Source organism: Amphiura filiformis, chromosome 1, assembly GCF_039555335.1.
Source record: "Amphiura filiformis chromosome 1, Afil_fr2py, whole genome shotgun sequence".
NCBI classification, from domain to species: Eukaryota; Metazoa; Echinodermata; class Ophiuroidea; order Amphilepidida; family Amphiuridae; genus Amphiura; species Amphiura filiformis.
In genome coordinates, this window is record NC_092628.1 from 76572931 (window position 1) to 76592695 (window position 19765).

At 37.1% G+C, this 19765-nt stretch overlaps 1 protein-coding gene across 1 annotated transcript; it reads left to right on the plus strand.

Moving 5' to 3' along the window:
• The first annotated feature begins 5636 nt into the window (after positions 1-5636).
• Positions 5637-14120, plus strand: LOC140163047 (uncharacterized). Its single transcript, XM_072186407.1, has 4 exons — positions 5637-5704; positions 6245-6341; positions 8314-8520; positions 9251-14120. The coding sequence occupies exons 2-4, from the start codon at positions 6275-6277 to the stop codon at positions 12613-12615; spliced, it is 3639 nt and encodes a 1212-aa protein (XP_072042508.1). The 5' UTR covers positions 5637-5704; positions 6245-6274; the 3' UTR covers positions 12616-14120.
• Positions 14121-19765: the final 5645 nt, after the last annotated feature.

Sequence of the window (19765 nt, forward strand, 5' to 3'; positions counted from 1 at the left end):
TACCTTCTTCTAACTGCAGCCAATGTTGGAATGCACACAATGTATGCTCATCATTACCATATATATTCTCTCAAACACTCATATAATATCTTGCAAGCAGTAAACCCTACTGATACGTCGCTGAGCTGTGCAGACGTGTTCATCTGGTGCTCTCAAATTTCATCATATTTTCGTTGTGCAAACCTTGTTTTTGCCTTTCTGATGTGCTGCATCTTCAGCACAAACCATAGTTACTACACTAGGAGTTGGCATATCAGTTATTTTTGACTGCATTTCCATCATTTCTTGGACTTTTTGCTGTCAAGGACTTCATACACTTTTAGTATACACACAGGGGAGTGAAATTCGGAAGCTCTGCAATTGTTTATACAGGAAGAGTTGGGGATACACAAAGTAAGAATTTTCCTTGTCTTTTGTATGCCATCGGTCCACGATCGCTTCAGAATCAAATACTATGGACATAAACTGGTCTTATTTAGATGTGCAAAGATTTATGGCTACTTTCTAAATGTGTTTTATCAGATGTGGAAACTTTCCCGCCTTTTCAAAATGGCGGCCCTGTAGCTGGTACTACATCCCAAATTGATGTGTCAGCTTACTCTCTTTTGAAGTGATGCCCAATAGTTTATGGGTCTTATATTCAATATCTAAGCCTCCTTACACAATAACATTCTTACTAAACTTGCTTGTTTTAAGATTGTATACAAAAATTACTATTGCGTGTTGCTATACACTGGATAGTTTACAGAAGATCAGTTTCATACAGGTGAAAAAATTTTATGGCACAATTTTAACATGGAGTCAACAAAACTTCTCAGACTCGTACTACAGTTCCTTATAGCCTTATACATTTATAGGTCATGTGATCCAAGCAAGTTGATCCCTAGATACCGTGACCAGGGAAATCATGTGCCAAAGTATGAATACAACAACGGCACACTCAATTTAAATTGTTTCAGTAATGACGCTTCATATTATGTCAATAAGCAGCCTCACCCAACGCAATATAGCACCAATTTCAAAGCCTTGCAAAATTGGCTGGGCCTTGCTTGCTCCCTGAAATCTAAACCAAACAGATTTTATTATCATGGTTTACTTCATAAACACAGTTCAGCACCCAGGCAACTTATTTTGCTAGTTCTGTTTATGAGCGGTCAGGTCGAATTAAATCCCGGCCCCGCCCAAGATGTGCTTTCCTCTTACCCATGTGGGATTTGTGAGAACGAGGTTCGTGATGAGGATAAAGGCATCTTCTGTGATTGCTGCTCTACATGGTATCATATAAATTGCACTGGTCTGTCAAACCATATGTATAATGTGTACTGTGCCAACTCAAATTTGTCATGGCTATGTATCGCATGTGGTTTTCCCAACACATCACCCGGTATATTCAATAGTACCTTATTTGATACCTCAAATTCCTTTCAAATCCTTGATAGTGATGAGAGCGACATATCCAATATTGAAAGCGAAAGCTTCATTCCAATTCAAACTTCAACACCAAACAAAGAAAGCACCCCATTTGTCAGTACTTCAAGTAAGCATAAGAAAAGGGCAAATCCACCAAAGCTCAAAGCTATGATTGTAAATTGTGATGGGCTTCATTGGCCAAAAAGAAAGGCCCAATTTCATGTTTCTGTTAATGAACTCAAACCTGATATCATCTTTGGATGTGAATCCAAGCTTGACCCAACGATACCCACATATTCAGTCTTTCCAGATGAATATAATGTGATCAGGAAAGACAGAACTGAAGGTGGAGGTGGAGTTTTTGTTGCATGCAAAAATAATCTTATTGTTACCGATAAACCAGACCTTGACACTCCGTGCGAAACGGTTTGGTCAACAATCGAGTTTAAGGGGTCTGGAGTGTTATTCCTGGGTAGTTATTATCGCACTCCAAATGCAGGAATTGAACCATTACAGCATCTCCAGGACAGTGTGAACAAAATTCTCACAAAGAGCAAACGCAACCCAAAGTTGAGCAATATCCTACTATGCGGGGATTTTAACCTGCCGGATATTGACTGGAAAAATGTAATCACCAAACCAGATAGTAAACGTAAAGGGTTGCATGACAATGCATTGGAGATTTTCAGTGAAATTGGCCTTATTCAGTTAGTGACCCAGGTGACAAGACCAGCATCTCAAAACACACTGGATTTGATATTTACCAACAACTGCAACATGATATCAAATGTGAAGACTTATCCAGGTATCTCAGATCATGATATTGTATTATGTGATATCAATATTTCACCATCTGTTAAACGTAAACCACCCAGACAAATTTTTCAATACCAGAAATCAGATGTAGATTCTCTGAAGGAGTCACTATCATCAGAAGTGCATTCTTTTTTGAGTAATCAACCTGAAAGTTGTTCTGTGGAGGAAAACTGGCAGAGTTTCAAGTCTTTAGTTCACACACATATGGAGAAGTTTATTCCCTACAAAATGTCAAAAGGTAAACAAGCTCACCCATGGATTAGTCCATTCATTGTTCGCCAAATGAGGAAAAGAGACAAATTATACCAGAGGGCTAAAAGAGCAAGTCCTACAACAAAAGTCAAACTTATAAACGCCTACAAAAAACAAAGGAACAAAGTTACAGAACTCATACGAGAGAGTCATGAAAATTACAAGACCGAAGTCATTGGTCCTAGCTTGGAATCAAACCCAAAAAAGTTTTGGAATTACATTCGCTCTCTGAGGAGAGAATCCTTGGGAATTCCACCGCAGGTTGTCAACAACAAGTTCTACTCCACTGACAAAGGCATTGCTGAAGCTTTAAATCAGCAATTTACTTCTGTTTTCACCAAGGAGAATGTTGATCAGCTACCAGACAAGGGTATCTCTCCTTTTGAGGATATTCCTGACCTCCACATTGATCTGGCAGGAGTGGTAAAACAACTTGGCCAACTTAACACCAGTAAGGCAAGCGGCCCTGACAACATACCCGCTAGATTCCTTCATGATTATGCAACCGAACTGGGTCCATTTCTTCATTTTATTTTTCAACAGTCTTTTAACACTGGCACACTTCCTAACGATTGGAAAAAGGCTCTGGTTACCGGCATATATAAAAAGGGTTCAAAATCTTCACCCGAAAACTACCGCCCGGTTAGTCTCACATGTATAACTTGCAAGATCATGGAGCACATCGTCTTATCGCATACAGCAAAACATCTGGCTAGAAACAACATCATAATCGATGAGCAACATGGGTTTCGGCAGATGATGTCATGTGAGACCCAACTGATCCAGGCTACACAGGACTGGTCGGAAGTGCTAAACCGTGGAGGGCAGACGGATGTCTTGCTATTAGACTTTAGCAAGGCATTCGACAAGGTACCACATCTGCGCCTTGCTGCCAAGCTCAACTACTATGGCATTAGAGGGAAGATGTTAAGTTGGATTCAAGACTTCCTTGTAGGGCGAGACCAATGCGTCGTTGTTAATGGCACGCACTCTAAGTGGTCACCAGTGACATCGGGAGTACCCCAGGGCTCGGTCCTCGGTCCCACCCTCTTCTTGTTATACATAAATGACATAGTTAGTGACATCAGTTGCACCCTGCGGCTTTTCGCAGATGACAGCATCCTGTATAAAGAAATAACATGTGCCGATGATTATAATCTCCTTCAAGAAGATCTGAACAAGGTGTTTAGATGGGCCGACCAGTGGCAGATGTGTTTTAATGCTGGGAAGTGTGAAGCTCTATCCATCACCCGTAAAACAAAACCATTCAATTACACCTATGAGGTTGACGGGCAACGCATCCAGAAATCATCTAAGCATAAATACCTTGGCGTCACTATCACCAACCAACTGGATTGGAAAGACCATGTTCAAAATGTCACTGCTAGCGCACGAAGCACCTTAGGAGTCCTTAGACGTAATCTTTCATCTTGTCCATCTCAAGTCAAAAGTAGAGCATACCAGGCATTGGTACGACCAAAGTTGGAGTACGCCTCGGCTGCGTGGAGCCCGTACGTCAAACAGCAGGTGAACGCATTGGAGGCAGTGCAGCGTCAAGCAGCTAGATTTGTTTACAACAACTATGAAAGACAGGCTAGTGTTACACAGATGCTGCAACGCCTTGAGTGGGACTCCCTAGCTACCAGACGTCTGCTCAACCAGAATACAATGTTCTTCAAGATACATCATGGGCTGGTTAATATTCGTTTCCCTCGACGGTACTACCATCTGTTCGTCAGGGTAGAGCATCCAACATCTATAGCTACCAGGCCATACAACCGAGGGTCAACACCTACCGCTACTCCTTCTTCGTTCGTACAATACCAGTTTGGAACAGATTGCCATCTCCAGTCGTATCATCTTTGACAGTTAGCCATTTCCAGGCCCTGGCGTTACCACTTCTCCGGGATATGGCTACTACACCAACCCACCAATCCTTGTAGTCTTCGGGGCTTCGCCCCTTTTTACTCGCACTTTTGTTGATGTTTTTTTGAGCACCGAATTTGGCACGTATGCACAGCACAGCTCTCCTAGGAAAAGCCTCGCTTAATAGGAGTTCATCACTCAAGACTCAAGACTCAAGACCCATAATTTTGTGCTGCAAGAGAATTTCATGATAGCACCTTTCTTCAATAATTGAACTTCTCCAAATTGCATCAACATATCTGAAACAAATTAATCAATCAAATATAATACTACAAGGGTTATTAAAAAAGTAACCCTGTATGCTTAAGCAACTAGTAGCCCTTTCATATTCTTGGGTCTTATCCAGCTTGCAACAAACCTTTGTTTTATTAGTTATTTCCATCATTGTTGTTGGCGAAATGTAAAAGTGAAATCAGGATTCAGTACAGTGGAAATGGAGAAAACCTGTGCAGATTTCTACAAAGAGGTGACCTTAGAATACCATTTAGACCCTTAGACAAAATAGACATAAAGGCAAATCATACACCCTGAAAAAAGAACATTTTCAGGGTTTATGGACAGATATTGTAAATTTATATGAAACATGGTTAGTGGTCATTTGTTGTCAGGCTTCATTGAATTATTGGGACGTCATTGCTCTAGACAATTTCGGCGTGGGAATTTTGAATATCTCGTGTTGAGAGATGGCTGTTTTTATTCGTTTTTATGGTTAATATGAGTTTCTTTTAAATAAAACCATGTGATTTGTGCTTGATAATTATTTTTCTAACATATAAGACATAATAATGTTGTGATTGCCCTACACATTATTTTAGGCCTACAATATGATACGATATGATTTTATTTCAGCAAAGGGAAAATACAATAAAGGAAGATAAAAAACCAAAACAGTTATGCTAGCAGCTACAGAAAAAACTTGACAAACTGCATACTCTTTAGATGAAATAAAATTGAACACCAAAACAATGATATGTATGTATCAATTATAAGAAATGAAACTGTATTTGATATCAATTAATAAATTAACACAAGAGACTAGGCAAGGGAAGAAAAGACAAAGACATCTGAACAAACATACAAAGACGTAGCTCAATGAAGTTCAGTAACAGAACCCATGCATGAGAGCATAACGAGCCAGCAAGATAATTCAAAGCAACCAACAGCGGATGTCAAAATATAATAGCAAGAACTTTTTTTATTATAATGTATACTATTTGTATGATTTATCTTTCAGATCAAATCGTTTCATCAAGCAAAGTCTTTGTTTCAACTCTTAGTCTATTATAAGTTCTGTTGAAAGGTGAGCAAATTATGTGTAGGTCTACAACGAATTTTAATTTCTGAAATAGAAAAGAAACTTTAAATTGAGGCTGTCAAAAGAACAAATTGTCTAAAAAGGCACATAAGATAAGATTTTTTTTATTTCCATCAAATAACATCAAATAAACAAAACAAGAGGCAAGAGCCTGAGAAGCATTAATGCATTCATCCCCTTTACAAATCCGTGAGGGGATGATGCATCTAAGCCCCTCTACAAGTTAACAGAACAGGGATATTATGTCATAAATGGTTAATTCCATATTTATCACAAAAATCTGCTTACAAATTTAAAAACTCACGACAATAAGCCAAATATAGTAAATCTTAAATTCACCAATATTTTTGACATTTTTGTTAACATTAATAGTCTTTGACATCATTCGGCAAATTGGTCCATAACATTGCGACAGCTGACACTTTGTTAATATAGACATCAATATATTTTGAACAAACTTTTGCAGTCAAAAATCTTTCCACTAATCCACATAATATATTTGTACACTTTTATATTGAAATACAGGTGTATGGTGGATGAAGACAGCAGTTCAACATGGCTGAAGGTGGAGCAGCTGATGACAACCTGACCCAAGAATTACAACCATGTAATGGACAGGGAGGTAGGTTTGAATAGGATTTAGATTATTAAAAGCAGCCATCATACATCTGAAACCTGCAAAAGTCTATCAGAGATGATGATAACTTTACTTAGAATACTTTGATCAATTTGCAAAAAAGAAGATCAACTCCAGAATGCCCATTTGCTCAAAATGCTTGAATAACAAATGAGATGTACTTATTCACAAATTATAGTAGGAGATTTAGGGCAAAATGGATGGAGGAATTGTTCATTTTCTCAAGGTTAAAACTCCCTGGTTCATGAAAAACATAATTTCCCTAATATTTTTATGATACCTTCTACAATGTAACCTAGAATTTTATGGTAGGTTGGTGGCTTTATTTTTTTGGTACATCGAAAACTATGTAAATCCTGTCTATCTTACAGCACACTGCCTCTATCTATGTAGCAACGTCATCTGGTGAAGAAGAACAAAAAACGTGCTTCAAATTTCAGAATTGTAACCATTTCAATCTTTTTATGCTTAGGTGTTGAGAAAACCATCCACAAAGTACAGCTATCACAACAACAAAATACAGGCACATCAGTCAGCTTCTTTTCTATTTTTTCCCATTCAATCAACCCAGTATGGTTCGCAGAATGAAAACACTGTATTGTTTTTTACCAGATATTTAGCTTGGATGGACCTGATTTTGTGGTGTGATATCTAATGCGGAAGGCTCACCAACACAATACGGATGGATACTTTGGTCCTCAGTGTGTTATGGGAGTACTAGCATGTCCTTAACATTGAACTATTTTAATTGAAGAGACCTCATTCCTTGTGAACATTGAAATATTGAAAAGAATATTCAACATTGTGAAAGAAATGTGGAAACAAACAGCAAAGTTTTTTTTTTAAATAAACAAGTTGATAACTAATTTGTTTATTGCATGTGCTGTGGTAGAAAGAAGTAAGCAACAACAAGCCCTCATGCCAGCATCTATTCAAGCAGAAAACGTAAACTTGGGACAAACTCAAAATGTTGTTACTGGAGACCAGACATACATCCAACATGTTGAAAGAAATAATGAAACAAACATCAAGAAATTTGTATTGAATAAACCAGTTCAGTACTAATTAAGTTGCTTATTACAGCAAGCACAAAAGCACATTTTTAAAACGTTTTAAATAAGTTATATTTTGGGTTTTGGTTTAGGTAAAAACGTGTTAATAACATTAAAATGTTGGGTTATATAAAGGTCATGAAATCGTTTTAAAACGTTTTGTATGAAAACACACTACAACAATATTTTTAAAATGTTTTCGAAATGTCATTGTAAACTATTTTTGCAAACATTTTTGGCCAAATATTTTGCCAACACTTAAATAACATTATGTTAAAATATTTGCACCCAGCAAACACAGAAATGTTCTTAAAATGTTTTTTACAAAACGTTTTAATAACATTTAAATGTCGGGTTATATAAAGGTCGTGAAAACATTTTAAAAACGTTATTGTAAATATTTTAGGCAAACATTTTTTGCAAAATATTTTTTCAACCCCAAAATAATATTCTGTTTAGAATGATTTGTACCATGTTTTCACAAATGTTTTTGGAATGTTATTAAAACGTTTTTATACCCTTTATATACCCCAACATTTAAATGTTTTCTGTAAAACATTTGTGTTTGCTGTGCAGTAAATTACCAACAAATGTTATTTAATGTTATGAAAAAGTTTTATACCATTAATGTACCCTTTATATAACCCGACATTTAAACGTTTTCTGACAACCTTTTATAACCTTTTGCGAATGATGTCGAAAACGTTTTGTGTTTGCTGGGAAGCAACAACAAGCCCTCATGCCAGCATCTATTCAAGCAGAAAATGTCAACTTGGGACAAACTCAAAATGTTGTTACTGGAGACCAGACATACATCCAACATGTTGAATAAAAATAATGAAACAAACATCAATAAATTTGTATTGAATAAACCAGTTCAGTACTAATTGATTTGCTTATTACAGGTGCTATGGTAGAAAACAACAAGCAACAACAAGCCCTCATGCCAGCATCTATTCAAGCAGAAAATGTCAACTTGGGACAAACTCAAAATGTTGTTACTGGAGACCAGACATACATCCAACATGTAGAAAGAAACATTGAAAGACACATCGAAACAAACATCGAGAAACAGGTTGTGTATAACATCGGTGAGCAGGGAAATATCAAAGGTAACTTGTTTAAATACAAACTTGAGAAACATGGATAAAAAATTCTAGTTTCCTGCATTAAAAGTATACAAACAAGATGTAAGATTTTTTTTATTGATTATTTTTTTGGTATCACTCAGGATATGGTAAAGATAGTTTCAAATCCCAAATAATGTTGGTAAAATTAGTTTGCAAAGGAAGCCATAAAAGAAAAAAACGCATGTAGACCATGTGCATTCGCATTTTAGTGTACTTCTGTTTGTTCAGATTTTGGATTTTTCAATTTCCTTATTTTACTTTGGTCAATTTCCTGCTTAGTTGTGCAATTTTAAAAATCATATTTCTGTCATGTAAAAGGAACTTGAACATCTATAGATAATAGTGACTTGAGTGAGAACAATATTTTACACTCATGAATCAGCGTATTCTTACTTCTTTGAAATCTGTTTGTAATAATCATCAACTTGAAATAAGGCAGGTTCTTGAGCCAATGGTGAGGGTTAGAGAAGTTTTGATTCTGCAGACCTTACTCATATTTCTCACCAACCTGCTGACAGAGGGTAGCATATAAATGTTTGCCTCTCTTGATTTAGTCATGTGCCCATTTTACCATAGACCATTTAAATGATACAAAATTCATTGTTATGTGTTTTCAATGTTAAAGCTAAAATATCACCAAATCAGGTTTAACTGTTCAGATACAAGTATATTGCTTTAGTGCTTTTATTCTGCATTTGTATCCATTTCACAGATATTCCTGAGTTTGATTTAGAATCTGTGAGAAGACAGCTGATAAATGAATACTTGGAAACAAGAGGTAAGCTACCACTGCTGCCTGGTATGCCAGAAGAGTTTGCCAAGATGGAAGATATCTTTGTTGACCTGGACATCATTGAAGAAGATAAGAAACCATCTGGGGTCATATCAAAGAAACTCAAATCACATAGTGACATTGTTTGTATTGAACGACAAATTGAAATGGGTGCAAGGAAAGAGAGTCAACTAGTAAAACGTATTCTAGTGAGAGGAGGACCTGGGGCTGGAAAATCATCAACAGTATCCAAGCTAGCATATGATTGGGCATGTGGTAAACAAAACTCACCTATTTCAAGATTTCAGTTATTGTTTGCTCTCACAATAAATGAAATTAATACCAACACTGATTTAATTGGTATCATCCAAGACCAGCTTTTGCCAAAGGTGTCAAGACAGGGTCTTGAAGATTACCTCCAATCAAATGCTAGCTCTGTAGTTATTTTGTTTGATGGATATGATGAGGCTTCAGAGCACTTTCACCTATCAAAAGATATCAAAAATGTATTGTGTAGCAAATGGTTGGCTGAAACCTGTGTAATTGTGACCACAAGACCTAATCAAGTAGGCAGATTTAGTGACAATTATGGGTCTTATCTTCAAGTGGAGATAAAGGGGTTTTCTGGCGATGATAGAAAAACTGAATATGTTCAAAAGTTCATGGGAGCTCAAAGAAGTAATGCATCTGCCTTTTTAAATCATCTTTTTAAGTCACCACAGCTTCAACAGCTTGCATCCATACCTATAATCCTATCGATGTTGTGCTTGCTTTGGATTGAAGATGGAAAACTTCCATTAACTATTACAGCCTTGTACAATGAGGTAATTATGCATTTAGCAAAACATGCAAAATATACAAAAAAATGTATAGATGTCTCATATGATCAAAAGAAGATTGATAGACTGCTTGGTTATGTCGGTAAAGTAGCCATCGACGGATTGTTTGATGATAGACTTGTATTTAAATCAGATAAATTTGAGGAAACGGTGCTGGGAGAGGCTTGTTCATTGGGTATAGTAACAAAAGAAAAGAAAAGATCTAGATTTAATGCCACATATCATGTCACATTCCTGCATAAAACATTTCAGGAAGTATGTGCTGCTTATTACTGGACAAAGTTGATTGATGTAGAAATGGAGACATTCAAAAAATATCTGAAGCAAGTGACTAATGATAATATATTTGAGATGGAATATTTGTTGCGGTTTGCTTGTGGGTTGAGTGTAAAGGCTGCTGAAGTCATCTTGCCACATGTTGTACAAATTATTTGTCTCAATGAATTGGAAGATTATGAAGACAATCTTGAAAATATTTTTGAAAATGTTTGCCAGCAAATGCCTCTTTTTCTGCTGTATGAAGCGGAATCAAATAACACAGAAATGGGACATTACAATGAGCTGCACATGCAGTTGAAGCCTTTATTCAAAACTGTGATCATTGGTTCACCAGGCTCAAGACCAGATGAGTTTCAAGAGGTCATCACTACATATATTTCCTCACAACAGTTAAAAAGTGATAGCAATAGTCATGGACATTCTTGGCTAGATGGTGTTGAAAAAGTTGTAGTTGTCAATGATAGTAATGATGATGATGATGTGGATGGCGATGATGTGGATGATGATGTAGACATGGTATTTAACTTGCTTTGTACAATATCAAGGATCTCTACCTCTCTCTCAGAGTTGCATTTCACAAATTCAATTTGTTGTGAAGCCAATCGGTTTTCACAGTTTCTATCTATCATGCCATCTCTTACCAAACTTGTGTTATACTGGGTGTCATTGTCTGGTGAATTGTCTAATGCACTAACACTTCCAGAAGTGAAGGAATTGGACATTGATTACTCACAAGCAGCATGCAAAGCAATAATGAGTGGGTTTTCCGAAGCAGCTGATATAATTGAGCAACAAAATATGACTCAATCTCACAGTAGTGGGAAAACAACTGATGTGGAGACTTGTATACCAATAGAAATAATACAAATAGAACAGTTTTATCTAGAACCTGTTGATGTATGGAATTTAGCCAAGGCTATAAAGTATATGCTACATCTCAGAACTTTGACTTTATTAGTGAATGATTTGGGACCAGATGATTGTGACATGTTGTTTGATGCATTTATTGAAGCTTCTAAGAATATGCACATGTACAATCACAAGAACCAGAGTAGTTCAGATGTAAGACATGATAGGTGTCTGTTACTTGAGGAACTTGACTTGTCAGGCCATGTAATAGGAGAATCTATAGGCAAATTTGTGAAGGCATATGGCTACATGTCACATCTCAGATGTCTGAAATTGAGTTGTGTAACATTGACATGCCATCATTGTGAAAAACTGTTTGATGGGTTTATAGAAGTAGGTCAAACAAGAGATGATGGTTTAGCATTGCAAATCCTGAACCTATCTGGAAATGAGATAGGTGATTCAGCGGGAAAACTTGCTCAGGCATACAGATGCATGACATGTCTGAGATGTTTGTATCTGAGTAGAACACATATGAATCCATCTCAATGTGCACAACTATTTGATGGTTTCCTTACAACAGGAGAGTTAAAAGAGAAGCAACAAGAAAAGAAACCAGGTGGAATGCAGCAGAGAAGTATGCAGTCAGATATGCTAAGAGAGAATGGTTTAATGCTTGAAGAGTTATACATATCCGGTAATGATATTGGTGACTCTGTAGGGAAACTTGCCCAAGCATACAGGTACATGACTAGTCTGAAATGCTTAGATTTAGCAAATACACAGCTGAATCCATCTCAGTGTGCTGTGTTATTTGATGGGTTTATTACAGCAGGTAAAATGTTAACACAACAAGATGAGACAAGTAGCAATACACAAGGCGATGCATCAGGTACATCACAGAGTGGTTTGAGAATACAAGATTTGAATTTATCAGGAAATGAAATAGGTGATTCTGTAAGGAAACTTGCCCAAGCATACAGGTACATGAAAAGTCTGAGATGCTTAGATCTGGTAGGCACAAAACTGAACCCATCTCAGTGTGCTGTGTTATTTGATGGGTTTATTACAGCAGGTAAAATGTCAATACACCAAAATGAGACAAGTAGCTATACACAAGGTGATACAGCAAGTACATCACAGAGTGGTTTGAGAATACAAGATTTGGGTTTATCTGATAATGAAATAGGTGAATCAGTAGATAAGTTGCTTGAGGCACTCAGATATATGCCTCACCTCAAAGAGCTTAATATGGAGAATTGTCAACTAAGTGAGGAAAGTATGGAAGTGATATACAGGGTGTCCCAAAAGTATCTTTACCATTTTATACATTCATAACTCTAGTATTCAACAACTGACCGCAAACTTAAGGATATATCATTTTCTTCGGAAGGGGGTGGGTCATGAATATACTGGGGGGTCATCGAATATTTATAATAAAAATAGGGGGAGTCATAATTATATTCGCCTAGGTGTAATCTATATAGAAGATATCTCTATCTATCTATGTCCCATAGCTAGGAGGCCATTAGGGCGACGTAATGACGGTTTTAGAGATGCACAATTTCCAAAGCTCTCTGTTCTCAGCTGTTCGTATGAGCTGGTCAAAGTTCAATCCAGTCCAGTCTTTGATGTTATCAATCCACATCTTCTTTTGTCCCCTCTCTTCATTACCCCATCTGTATCTCCCTGCAGAATGGTGTTCGCTAGACTGTTCTTCCACCTGATCACATGGCCAAACCACTGGAGTTGTCTTCTTTGTACAATGGAGATCAGATGTTCTTGCTCTCCAATGAAGCACCCTGCTGGCACATTGTCAATACCTGGTGACTTCACATCTTTCATGTTTCTTATGGCTTCTTCGACCTCTGAGCTGAGGATTGGTGAAACTTCCACTTCTGTGTTTGCCATTGCCTTCAGCCTATTAAACAGGTTATGATCTGATGTTAGGTTATAGTTGTAGAGCTCTTCACAATATTCCTTCCATCTGTTGGATATTTCCATCTTCTCAGTCAAAAGATGTCCATCTTTGTCCTCAATTACTGTTGATCTACCAGCTTTCTCCTTTGTAAGGTCTCTGATGGAAAGCTGCTGCAGTGTTGTTACGCACCTATTTGGTGATCGATTGATTGTATCACACTGATCATGGATCCACTGCTTTTTTGCTTTCTTTACTTCCCTGTTAATTCTGTTGTGTTGGTATGGTTGATGTAACTTATGAAACGCCTCTTCTTCATCTCCCTGCGCCTGTCACATAATTGTAACACATCATCTGTCATCCATGCCTGTTTCTTCTTTCTTACTTTGCCCAGTCACTTTTACAAATTCTTGGATCTGCCACTGATTAATAGTCCTTATATTGCTAACAACATAATTTGAACAAAAATGAATGAGGGTGCTGTTGGTGGATATAGCACCAGTTTCCTCTCATGTAAACGTAGTATTCTTAGAGCAAAAAGTCTTTCTAAATCAGCAACACATAGATTCACTTTGTAATCTTTGAATAGGTTCAGCTGGAATGTGTGTAAAAGCTGTGATTTGCCTGATTCATTTTATACAAAATAAAGTGCAGGTGATTACTCATATTTAGTGATATTTTACCACAACACTATTGGCTTCTTATATATTCAATTGCAGTTGAGTTAATCAAAGATGTTATTGAGTTTGTTGGCTTGTGTCCTCTTACTTATAGAAAAAAGGTTAATTCTATGATCAACTTACCATGCCCAACAGTTACTCAGAAATGGAAGCAGAAGGATGTGTTGGGTTGTAAGTCTGAAGAAGTACAGTGAAAAGTCACTAAAATGTGAATAAATATTAATTAAACATTTTATGTGGAAGTCTGTAATGTTTGGTTTTTACGGTTTTACTTCCACTCTGCTACACAAGTTGTGTAAAATTTCACATAATTTAGATGCTTTCATAAATACTCATGACATTATTGTGTAAAATTGTAAATTACTTCGCATCCCAGTATATATTTTATACAATTACTGGGTAATTTTTACCAAATACTTCTTTTTTTCGGTATTTGTTACCCAACACAAGGTAGCTCAAGGAAAACATTAACTTCATTATTAGGATATCTAAATTGTGTATATATTGGGATGAATGTATTGTGACATTTGTTGGTATGTAGGACGTTTGATATTTAATATATCTTGATATTAAATATCAAACAATATTGAATATTAAACAATTAAAGTATTATTGTTCTAAACTTATTAAAAATTTACGTCATTATTAGGATATCTAAATTGTGTATTAAATATTGGGATGAATGTATTATGACATTTGTTGGTAAGGAAGAAGTTTGATACTTAATATCTTGATATTAAATATCAAACAATATTGAATATTAAACAAAGTATTATTGTTCTTAACTTATAGTGTGCTGGTCTATCAGCAATGTATGATTCCTTGAAAACACTAGTACACTATTGATTCATCACACCGTTCTGCTTCCTTATATATTTTCAATTGTTGTTGAGTTGATCAAAGATGTTATTGACTTTGTAGGCTCCTCAAAGTGTCCTCTCACTCTTAGAAAAAGGTTCTAAGTAGAACCTAAGAGCTGTACTGTAAGTAACTCATCACACCCCGGCATCACACCCTGTATGACAGTTAATAAAAGGAAGCAGGAGGATATGATGGGTTGCGAGTGTAAAGAAGCCATTAGCCTAAACTTCTATATTTTATTTGGAAGTGTGTTTTTACAGGTTTACTTTACACACAGAAAAAAGTTTACCTAAAAGGTAGTCAACACGGATAATAAAGAGAAAGGGAGCCAATACATCGCCTTGCAGGACTCATGTTGTTACATCGAAGAGTTCAGAGATGCCCCTGTCAACCATAATTGCACTGCTGGAGTTACTGTAAAGTACCTTTATGGCACTGACCAAGGTGCTTGGAATGCCGTAGTCACGCAATATTGAGAACATTACTGTTCTGTTGATGGCATCGAAGGCCTTCTTGAAGTCAACGAAGGTAACTGTCAAGAGGTGCTGGTATTCCTTAAAGCATTCCATAATTCTTCTCAGTATATGGATCTGCTGTGCGCAGCTGCGTCCTGGTCTGAAACCAGCCTGGTTGCTTCTCAGCAAGGGGTCTACATGAGGCCAGATCTGATGGTATACAAATATTAACTGTCTTAAATTTGTGTAATGGTCAAAATATAATCACGAGGTGAAAGATGGATTGTTCCATTCCACGAGCTGGAACGGCGAGTGGAATGGAACAATACATCTTTCACCGATATATCACTCATACATAAATTCTGTTAGTTAAAAATACTATTTGAGATAGGGAATACACTTTTCATCAACATAACACCATATTTTACTGTGACATACTTCACATTTTGGTGTCCACCCCATAACATGGTAAAAACTATCACACGGAGAGGCTGATGGTAAAAATGATAAATGGTAATCAACCACTGAACTGTGTAGAATTTATGTATGAGTAATATAAAAAGACATATTACATAATATATGGATGCCACTGCAGGATTCTGAACAACAGGCCTAAAGCAAGACTTAAACGGAAGGGTTGACCCTGAAGAGACCAAAGGGTCAGGTTTTGAGATCACTTAGGAGCTTCCAGCCAAGCCTGTCCCTAATAAATGAAGAAGGTGTGCGAACAGGGACCCTGTTTTAGGGAGAGCGTGGTGCAATGGTTAGGGTACTTGCCTTTAGTGCATGAGGTCCCGGGTTCGATTCCCGGCGGTGGCGATTTGCTGGGATATTGACTTGGGGAAAAAAAGTCTGAAATTAATTGGCAACTTCTGTAGATTAAATTCAGACTTCCGCTCTCCCCATGGTTCATTTAGAATTGGGTATATGAATCATGAAAGTACTCCGTCCTTCGGAGGGGACGTTAAGCCGTAGGTCCGTGTACAGAGAGCCATACCTGTACATGTATCTCGCAGCCAGTTTCGAAAAGAGTAGGGTGTTAACCCCTGACTGTTCCCAACCCGTCCCGGTGTTCAAATGGACCCCAATGGAAATAAGCTTCAATAGAGGCTTTCTTGGGTTATCCAGGGTGGTCAAACCCGAACAAATCAAATCAAATCAAATCAAACCCTGAGGATAGCTCTCCCAGCCCGATTCTGAAGACGTTCTATCCTGTTCTGTAGTGTATAATTGCAGTTACCCCATACATTGTCACAATAACTGAGTCTGGGAATCACAAGAGCTTTATAAACTGTGTTTAAATTGTCAGCTGAAAGCCACTCTGTGTTGGGTTGTAAGTCTGAAGAAGTACAGTGAAAAGTCACTAAAATGTGAATAAATATTAATTAAACATTTTATGTGGAAGTCTGTAATGTTTGGTTTTTACGGGTTTACTTCCACTCTGCTACACAAGTTGTGTAAAATTTCACATAATTTAGATGCTTTCATAAATACTCATGACATTATTGTGTAAAATTGTAAATTACTTCGCATCCCAGTATATATTTTATACAATTACTGGGTAATTTTTTACCAAATACTTCTTTTTCGGTATTTGTTACCCAACACAAGGTAGCTCAAGGAAAACATTAACTTCATTATTAGGATATCTAAATTGTGTATATATTGGGATGAATGTATTGTGACATTTGTTGGTATGTAGGACGTTTGATATTTAATATATCTTGATATTAAATATCAAACAATATTGAATATTAAACAATTAAAGTATTATTGTTCTAAACTTATTAAAAATTTACGTCATTATTAGGATATCTAAATTGTGTATTAAATATTGGGATGAATGTATTATGACATTTGTTGGTAAGGAAGAAGTTTGATACTTAATATCTTGATAATAAATATCAAACAATATTGAATATTAAACAAAGTATTATTGTTCTTAACTTATAGTGTGCTGGTCTATCAGCAATGTATGATTCCTTGAAAACACTAGTACACTATTGATTCATCACACCGTTCTGCTTCCTTATATATTTTCAATTGTTGTTGAGTTGATCAAAGATGTTATTGACTTTGTAGGCTCCTCAAAGTGTCCTCTCACTCTTAGAAAAAAGGTTCTAAGTAGAACCTAAGAGCTGTACCGTAAGTAACTCATCACACCCCGGCATCACACCCTGTATGACAGTTAATAAAAGGAAGCAGGAGGATATGATGGGTTGCGAGTGTAAAGAAGCCATTAGCCTAAACTTCTATATTTTATTTGGAAGTGTGTTTTTACAGGTTTACTTTACACACAGAAAAAAGTTTACCTAAAAGGTAGTCAACACGGATAATAAAGAGAAAGGGAGCCAATACATCGCCTTGCAGGACTCATGTTGTTACATCGAAGAGTTCAGAGATGCCCCTGTCAACCATAATTGCACTGCTGGAGTTACTGTAAAGTACCTTTATGGCACTGACCAAGGTGCTTGGAATGCCGTAGTCACGCAATATTGAGAACATTACTGTTCTGTTGATGGCATCGAAGGCCTTCTTGAAGTCAACGAAGGTAACTGTCAAGAGGTGCTGGTATTCCTTAAAGCATTCCATAATTCTTCTCAGTATATGGATCTGCTGTGCGCAGCTGCGTCCTGGTCTGAAACCAGCCTGGTTGCTTCTCAGCAAGGGGTCTACATGAGGCCAGATCTGATGGTATACAAATATTAACTGTCTTAAATTTGTGTAATGGTCAAAATATAATCACTCAGTGAAAGATGGATTGTTCCATTCCACGAGCCGGAACGGCGAGTGGAATGGAACAATACATCTTTCACCGATATATCACTCATACATAAATTCTGTTAGTTAAAAATACTATTTGAGATAGGGAATACACTTTTCATCAACATAACACCATATTTTACTGTGACATACTTCACATTTTGGTGTCCACCCCATAACATGGTAAAAACTATCACACGGAGAGGCTGATGGTAAAAATGATAAATGGTAATCAACCACTGAACTGTGTAGAATTTATGTATGAGTAATATAAAAGACATATTACATAATATATGGATGCCACTGCAGGATTCTGAACAACAGGCCTAAAGCAAGACTTAAACGGAAGGGTTGACCCTGAAGAGACCAAAGGGTCAGGTTTTGAGATCACTTAGGAGCTTCCAGCCAAGCCTGTCCCTAATAAATGAAGAAGGTGTGCGAACAGGGACCCTGTTTTAGGGAGAGCGTGGTGCAATGGTTAGGGTACTTGCCTTTAGTGCATGAGGTCCCGGGTTCGATTCCCGGCGGTGGCGATTTGTTGGGATATTGACTTGGAAAAAAGTCTGAAATTAATTGGCAACTTCTGTAGATTAAATTCAGACTTCCGCTCTCCCCATGGTTCATTTAGAATTGGGTATATGAATCATGAAAGTACTCCGTCCTTCGGAGGGGACGTTAAGCCGTAGGTCCGTGTACAGAGAGCCATACCTGTACATGTATCTCGCAGCCAGTTTCGAAAAGAGTAGGGTGTTAACCCCTGACTGTTCCCAACCCGTCCCGGTGTTCAAATGGACCCCAATGGAAATAAGCTTCAATAGAGGCTTTCTTGGGTTATCCAGGGTGGTCAAACCCGAACAAATCAAATCAAATCAAATCAAACCCTGAGGATAGCTCTCCCAGCCCGATTCTGAAGACGTGCTATCCTGTTCTGTAGTGTATAATTGCAGTTACCCCATACATTGTCACAATAACTGAGTCTGGGAATCACAAGAGCTTTATAAACTGTGTTTAAATTGTCAGCTGAAAGCCACTCTCTAATTCTATATAGGAGGACAATATATTTTGAAACATTACAACAAATTTGATTTATGTGAGGCTCTCAGCACATTTTTTGATCCAGAGTGAGGCCTAAGTATTTACATTTATTTACAGTTTCCAAGACATCATTATTCAAAAATAAACTAAGATCATCAGATTTACTAATATTACGACTTGAGCAAAAGAGCATGGCTTTGGTCTTTTTTGCATTTAGAGTGAGTTTATTTCTTTCCATCCACAATGCAATTTGAGAAAGGTCAGAATTGAGATGATCATTAATGTTGTGAACATCTTTGGAAGCGAAAAATATGACAGTGTCATCAGCATAAAGGTTGATTTTTGTTTCCTTAGAAACAACCAGGGGGAGGTCATTAATATACATTGTGAAATGGAGAGGGCCAAGTATTGATCCTTGAGGCACCCCATACTGGACTATTTCAAATTCAGAAACAACATTTCCAACTTTTGTGGCTTGCTTTCTATCATACAAATATGAACTAAACCAATCCAGCTCCAGACCTGCAATTCCGAAAGATTTGAGTTTGTGAAGCAGAATAGAATGGCTGACTGTGTCGAAGGCCTTCTTGAGATCAATAAAAATGCCTCCTACAAGATGACCGGCATCCATGTTTGTAAGGATGTAGTCAGAAACCTCAACTAAGGTGGTGAGTGTGGAATGTTTGGGTCTAAATCCAGATTGGTTTGAAGAAAGAAGGTTGTTTTCACTCAAGTAAGAATAAAGTTGATTATGGATCGGTCTCTCAAAAATCTTC